Source organism: Protopterus annectens, chromosome 9.part0, assembly GCF_019279795.1.
Source record: "Protopterus annectens isolate FY-2018-M chromosome 9.part0, PAN1.0, whole genome shotgun sequence".
NCBI classification, from domain to species: Eukaryota; Metazoa; Chordata; order Ceratodontiformes; family Protopteridae; genus Protopterus; species Protopterus annectens.
Genome location: NC_056743.1, coordinates 1,503,487,175 through 1,503,495,379, shown reverse-complemented (window position 1 = coordinate 1,503,495,379; position 8,205 = coordinate 1,503,487,175). Strand labels below are relative to the sequence as shown.

The window sequence follows — 8,205 nt, the reverse complement described above, 5'->3', positions numbered from 1 at the left end:
AAAATATTCCTGAGGTTTATTCGCATTTCTTCATGTTTTATTGCTGATCTTTACCTTATATATAATATATATATATATATATATATATATATATATATATTTTTTTTTTTTTTTGCATGTAGGACACCACATTCTTCCTTTAACATATGACCTGTATATAAGTTCACCCCTTTTTAATGCCATTCTTTGCATAAGTTGTTCAAATTATGAACAAGTCTATTAGTATATATTGATAACATTCCATTTTTAGGTACAAACCTTTAATGTGGAAATGACAAGGTTCTCTTTTGCAAAGTTTAACTACTGAGGAAACAGCATTAAAACAATGTTATGCAACTATATGCCACCTCATTCCACCCTCGACTTTTAGTTAATTACTTAACTTATAACTTTTGGAAGGGTTGCAGGAAAAACACTGGAAGAGTGCAGTGAAACTCAGGAAAGGAGGCAAACCACCAAAGAAAGTACATGGTTTAAATGACTTTATTATCTTTCACCAGGTTGCTTTCTGGTGTACACAACAGATCTATTCATGGCTGATACTATACAAGTATCTAAAAGCCTTCATTTAAAGAGTGCACTTCTTTGTTTACAAAATAGTTTTTCTCTTTCTCTCTCTCCCTCACACATACCCACACACACAAAAACTGAAAACCAACAACAAAAATAAAATAACATACAAATGTGACAAAGCCCCACAAAACCAGTCTTCTTACAAAGAGTAGAAAACATCATGCTGATTACAAGACACAAAACGTGGAAGCAGGGCAAATGTGTTTCTGTTTTAGTTTACAGCTAGTTCTTAGTATGATGTCAAGGCAGTGTGTTCCATGAAGTATGACCAAAGCTGGAGGGGCCCCCATCTCCTTTGCTGAAAGTTTATTATGGGACATTGTTTTTCTCATATTTGTTAAGAATTTGCTTTCACTGACATAGCAACAGCTGTATGAAAATTTGTTTTACATCCTGAATTAATTTCACCATCTTACTGGTCAACTGATGTGTGAATACATGTACAGTAATCCTCAGTAAAAACACTTAACCCTGCCCATGAATTCACTTGTGAAACTTTGCAAGGCAACAAACATGAAGCAATTATACCTGAGCATTACTGGGATATCAACATGTTCAACCGTAACTCTTTAAATAAACCTTTACACATTCACTATGTATGTGTATAATGGGAATTGTCATTCTATGTGCATTTAATAAACAAAACACCTATGCACCTGTGAAGATGCACCTATGTAACATTTAAGCTTTAGTGGACTGAAAATCTTTTGAAGTCCTCACAATCACAAAACCAATAACCTCACGAGTATCAAAACAGTACATTTGAGTCATTTGTCACTTCCTTTGTCATGTATTGTACAGCATCTACATGTAACGGCTGGAATACAACTTTACAGATATTGGTGGAGATGCACTGTTATTTTCCATGTGGGGAAAATATCAGCCCATTTCAACTTGATCCACTCCATAGATACTGTACATTTTATTTCACTTGTCTCTTTGAGTGATGCAAATCTTGGGAACAACCGTGACCCAGAATTCTGCTCTAGCATGACTTTAGTTGAGATTTGGTAGCAGCACATCCTAAAGTCTACATTTCAACAATGAATGATTAATGATGTAGTGGCCAGCTGAAAGCCAGAGACCATTCTAAGTGGCCAGCTGTGCAACAGATGGTAGACTCAATCATCATCTGGCTCCTCTGTTCACATGATGGTTGTTGCTATGCATGTCCAGTGGTAAACTAGCTGACACTTAACTTACAGGGACCTCAAGGTAAGAATAGTACGGGTATATGAAAAAGCACCAAAGATTGGAGGGATCCAGTAACTAATGGATACCAGGTACCATGGGTGTTGATCACTGGAATTAACCAGTTTACAGTTAATCCACTTAGAAATGTGTATATATGCAGTCTACAATCACAGAGAGATGGTCTGCTAAGGTGCACTAATGAACTTCAGGTGATGGGATTAGGACAAAACTGTGTAGCTCAAAAAATGACAACTGGGAAAAAGAGTGCTGTTAATCTATAGCTTCAAACATGTTTTCCATATAACCACTCTAGCACTACAAATCCTCCAGTTCATTTTAAACAAATCCAGTGGGAGACTGGTCAGCCAGACGAAATTCAAAACATTCAGATCACTACCAGCATATACCCAAACTGACAGATGTATAATGATCAGTCTCATTCAGGAAGCCCACCCCGTGATGGTACAAGCTAGTGGACTACATTTATTAGGGTCTATATTACAACACCGAAAGTTCAAAATTGCAAATGCTGTAAATATCAAAAATGCTGGACCTCGAAGTGCTTTTTTTGAGATCGTAGTACAGTGAATATCAGAATATTTACCCTTTCCTCAATGTAGTGCGATCTTGGAGTTGGCATATATATTTAGTGGGGGGGGGGTGGATAATGAGTTTGAGGTCTGGCAGTTTCGATATTTACAGCATTCGCAATTTTGAACTTTCGGTGTTATAACATAGACCCATTTATTACCAATATTACTGCATGAGGATATGAAAACTAAGTGAAATCACAAAACACACCCTTGGAGAAGCTCACGTAGGTCACTTACTTGCAAAGTGTGTTTAATTTGCTGATTCAGACCAAAACTATTGCTCAGCGTGCTTCACATCTGATGTGACTTTAAAATGAGGGCTGAAATAAGGACTATTCTACAATACTGAGGTATATAGTGTGTTTATGTTATTATTTTCATGTGTTAAACTGGATACACGATTATGTGCCAACATCATCCAGTACATTCAAAACTCAGATAAAGAGGTGCACTTCTGCTATGTTTATGAGTAACATTATCCAAGTCCCAGTTGACAGATTAAGCATATAAACATAATGTACTTTCAAAAAGAGCATTACCGTATGAAACTTGTGGTATTCTGAAAAGCACTGCATTACAGACCACACACTAACAACTACAGCCAGTGATTGTGTTACTGTCAATAGCAGGGACTTTTCATTTTTCAAAGTAAAAGTTTGCGTTTATTACTTATTTATTCTGTTGCCTTCTCTTGCAGTGACATTAGCCACTCTGAAATAGCATGTTTCATGCTCCGTCTAGAATTTCGGCAATTAACACTACAAACTGTCATCACTGTGGGTGATGGGCATTGATTTACTAGCAGCAGTTCCTATTTAAGAAGGATTACAATTTGGCTCCTTGATGCAAAGGCAGGCTGGTCTTTTCTATTTCCTAAGAGTGTCTTAGATCACACTCTGCATTTGTGCTTTCACATTCTGTAAAAAGCTTACATACTTCAGTGAGGTACTTCATCATAACTGTGCCTAGATATTAACTGTGGCCATATTTGTTAAACAGTATTACTTACTCTAAGCCATATTCTAAACCTTGAAAATTATTCAAAATTGCATTCCGATATACAAAGCTTGTTTCCATATCGCCCATATATTGATCTCAGAAAACACGTGCTTGGGTTAAACTGTAGTCTGAGGCAGTACTTGTAAGGAGAAGAAATCAGTCTACATTGTCACCATAACATCAAACAGAAACTGCTATGAAAGACATTTTGTCTAGCATTTAACTTAGAAAGTGTGGCAGCTCAGTTTTCTGCTTTTATAAATGAAGCATAGCTTGTTTGTAAAATCTAGAAAAAAAAATCCTGAAATGTTTCTACTTTACCCCCAAACTATAGATCATTGTGAATGCTTCAAGTTCTATCAAGCTACAATAAGAAATAAGGTAAGAAGGGATAATTCTGAATGGAGTGCCACAAAAACATTATTCTTAAATGAAGGAGATAAGAGTGGAGTTCCAGAGAGATGTGTATGAAACTGAAAGTCTTCTCTTACTCTTAAAATCTTTTGATAACCAAATATAGTCACAATGAAAGTCAAGTCAAGACCATGCTTTAATTTAGAGTCTTTGAAAAGAAAGGGCTCCCACAAAGCACAGCATAAGGCATAGGAATGGAAACACGAACAGGGCCTTACTTCTAGTGGCTCCGAGAAGTGATGCCTTGGTATGCAAAAGAGGTAGGAACCCTGCTGCATCCGTACAAGGAAAAAGGCAAACTTGGTTTGCCTTTAAAGTGCAATCCTGGAAAAGATGAGCTGTAGGTTAAAGCTAACATAGCTTTTTGCCATTTGTGAGATGTAAGGTTTGATTTCCTGCACCCCATTTCTGAAAACTTTAGTGCACCCCATTCCACCACCGTAGTTAATGGACAACAAATGTATAGCTTGTTCTTCATACCTGCAAACTGCTCAGATGTCCAGGAATTCCGCAGTTAATGTCTCTGCTCAATGTATGTACTGACTTCCTCAAAAGAAATTCCAGAACTACCACTACAAGCAAGTTGTGCATAACGTTACTCAACCTACTGCCACTGGCCTAAAAATATGTTTTCAAGTGAACTAATGAGTAAAAATTACACCATATGCGACTTTACACATCGCAGATGAATAAGCAAATAATCTACACTGCAGACAAACAGGTTACATGGATAACATACAAAATCTGTATATTTGTTTTTTCTGGAATTACAGGACAGGGATGTGAACAGATATAATGTTTCTGTTCTACTGTTCTGTAACAAATTCAACATGGCAGTGACAACTTGATAAAAATCAACTCTTTTTATCTCAAGAAGATCCATGAACATTGCATCTTTCATTTCACTCATCACACTGAAACAAAAACTGGAAACATCCATGACCCTGAATTCCACTTTACAAGACTTTGTTTAGGTTTGGTGGACAGCAGATTTTACAAGTTTCACCTCAACTGTCAATAGCATCTAATGATTTCATGAGAGGAAACTGATGTATTCCCATACAGTTCATTTTTTTAATTAAAAAAATGCTGCAAGCTAATGTACTGCAAGGTTAAGTGTGTCTCCTATAAGCCTGAAAGCAAAAGTCTGGAAACAAAAGTTTGAAGGCAGTACAATGATTTTCTGAAAATACAAAAAGAACTAAACAAAACACAAATAAGGATGAACAGGTAGTTTGCTCCCTGATCAGACAGCATTGAGAAAAGACATCATAAATTAACTCAATCTCTCTTAAATACACAAGTCACCACAGCACAGCTCACTGTCTCTCATTTCCTAACGAACCATGCCTTCCTACTGTGTCATTTTATATCAAACAATTTCAATTCATATATAAATCATTGCAAAATCATTAAATAGCTTCATTATATACATATAGAGCTCTTTGAAATTAATTACCTAATGATTTGCTGCACTGTATACCATATATACATCTACAGTCCGCTTTCCAGTCTACACAACAGTAAAGCCTTCCATGGGTCAAACTGATTTACATCCACGATTGTTTTTTTTTTTTTTTCTATTCGTACCACTTTTTCAGCTCCACTCAAAGGCAGGATACTGATACTAATTCTGATTGACAACCCCCAAATGCAAATGCTACTACATCAACATAAAACTTCTTTTCAGAGGTAATGGTGCCCTCCCAATGGACCACTTTTTATATCCAAGCAGCCTTCCTGTTGACATTCTACTCTTGTACGGTGGGCCCCAGGCCAGGCTACACCCACAGGTGTGTGCCAACATTTCTAAGATGTAGGATCCACCTGTGTCTCCCTTGCTGACCAAGAATCCTCTCTGTATTGGTAAGGATGACTTCCTAAGATGTTCTCGTAAGAAGGGACAAAAAGGCCATAGATACAGGACACCAAATATTTCACATTTTAACGACTGACAGAAGAACATGATGAAATGTCTGATCCACTGTGGTGCCCTTGCCTTCCATTCTGATGGCATCTAAAGCTAGCCTGGCAAACCCAAGCACATAATCTCATCTTCTGAGATAGAGAAAAGAACTTTTTCTCAAGAATTTCAATGGAAACTGGAATGACAAGCAAAATATGAAGTTTTCTGTATAAAAAAATATGAAAGCAGCAGTCAAGACAATGCTGACAATTAAATGCAAATTTTTGCACATTTGGCCCAACCATGAAGACATCCTTGAAGTTCTATTCTGCAGAGAAGGGATTCATGTGTTACATTCTATACACTGAACCAGGCAATTACTGATTCTTGGCTGTGTTAGAGACAGCATCAGACAACACTTCTCTTAAGGAAATCATTCCACCTTAGGTACTGTTAAATGGATCTTCAGCAGCCATACTTGTCACTCAGTAAGTCGTCCACTGCTACTATGTGGATGGATGGAAGGAATGATTCACATACACAGGACAATCTCCATGCCAAAAATGATTGCAACTGGTTCACGTTTTAGAGCGAGGTCATCCATAATGCCACAATGCTGTTAATGTTTGTTTATGTTTTGCCCAGCCATACTGGTTATACATCAAATTATTCTCTCTCTGCAGAATTCAATTTTGGAATGACCTTTACAAACTGAAGTGTAACAGCCTTAATTTGCAGTACAGAACAAGGGCAGGGCTGCAATTAAATTTGTTAGCGCAATTATTTAGGTGTTCCTGGTCTTTTGGTGGCCCCTGGCTTCTTGGTTTGCCACAGCTGTCCCTGAATGACAAAAGCATCAACATTAGCAGACAATGTTTTACTAGGGATCATGGTAAACTGCTTTCTGTCTGAGTTATATTTGTATATCCCCTCTATCATGTTTTGAGTGATTGTCTTTGGTCCATAGCCTGCAATTCGAATCATCTCCTCAAACTCTGGTGAAAAGGTATAGATAGCTCGGAACTGGCAACTGTTATCTCGGAACAAGATCAGGAAGTGGTTGGCTTTACTTTTTTCCATTTCCTGTAGAAATAAACAAAAACATTTAAACAAAGGCAAAGATACCTGAAAAGAAGCATTATACAGTTCAGAAGACTAGACTCTACCATAACCGAAAACAATGCATGTCACAAAAAGAAAACTCATATTTAAAATTCATTGGTAAAACTACGAATGTACTTCAATAAGCAACAAAGCAGAACGTCACAGCATCTTTATAAAGAAATGCAAATGATGTGAGCTACACACAGGTTAACATTAATTAAAACAGACAAAAACAACAATTACATTAAATTAGCAGAGTTATCAGTTGTGCAGAGCTACTAGCATGCACAAAGTATGCATAGATGCAGACTATTACCATGTTACTGTTAGATGTATAAAGGTAGAACATCACTGGTCAACGTATACTGGATGCTTCTAGTTGCCAAATACAGAACATGACAGCTGAATATGTGGAACTACAAACAGGTGTAGCATTCCTATGTCACATCTGCAGATGCATGAAAAGGTGCATTAATGCTTTTTTAACACCTTTATTAAATTATCACTTAAGACACCGGGCAAATATACATTAACAGAAAAGAAAACAAAAAGCTAAATGAAGGAAATATACTTTGTAAAAGCACACAAAACTGCAATAGTCCCAGACTACTTGGTGAAAAGAAGACTGGAAAATCCAAAGTTATGGTTCAAAGACCAACTTTACTGAACACCTTATACTTTTGTCCTAAAATAATGGACTTCATCAGAGCACAACTGGAAGCCACCATGAAGGTACGATTCACGACTTCAAGTTTCTACCCATCTAAACAGTTTTACTGGGAATGCTCCTTTCTTATAATGTCTAAGGAGTAAAACCCTAAAGTTCCCAATGTCGTACGCTGGACCAATGCAGAAGATGCAAGGGATATACAAGTCTTTAGGTGGAAACTGTCTACTAAAAGACAACTTGCCTTCTTTCTTTGGAGTGGACATGCCTGTAAAGCATAACCAGTCATCTTGATCCTTCCAAACAACACAGTGCTAGCCTAAACTATCCCAATAGCAAGGACTACTGGAGCAGTGATCTATATGAATATCATCAGCTGAGAACGTTGCATGTGTCAAGGACAAAAAAAAAAACGTGCACAGTTATTCACTATATTACAGATAAAAGTGAAGCACTACAGACAGGTACATAATTCATGTTAGGAATGCAAAGTTACAGGAAACTAAACTTATGATCTAAGCCCTTGTTAGAGGCCCAAATAGAAAACCTCTTCCATTTATGACTGCAAAACTTTCCAGTTGAATGTTTCTGAGAGAAAGAAAGAAAGGATGTGAATACCTCTTTTGGAGAGCATGAGATCGCTGGCCATCATCAGAACTAGAGGAACAATTTGGTTAGCTTGAGAGAGTGAAGGTTTGGGTGAGGAAGGCCCAAAGAATGACAAATCAGACCCAGAACAGGTTCCAGAACCCAGA

General features: G+C 37.2%; 1 protein-coding gene across 1 annotated transcript in view; it reads right to left on the bottom strand.

Annotated features, from left to right (window-relative positions):
- Positions 1-465: 465 nt before the first annotated feature.
- Positions 466-8,205, bottom strand: part of CAMSAP3 (calmodulin regulated spectrin associated protein family member 3) — a gene marked incomplete in the record, with an annotated part of 1,204,937 nt that continues 1,197,197 nt past the window's right edge. The window contains 1 exon segment of the mRNA XM_044084445.1: positions 466-6,762. Within this exon segment, the coding sequence (XP_043940380.1) occupies positions 6,460-6,762 (303 nt within the window).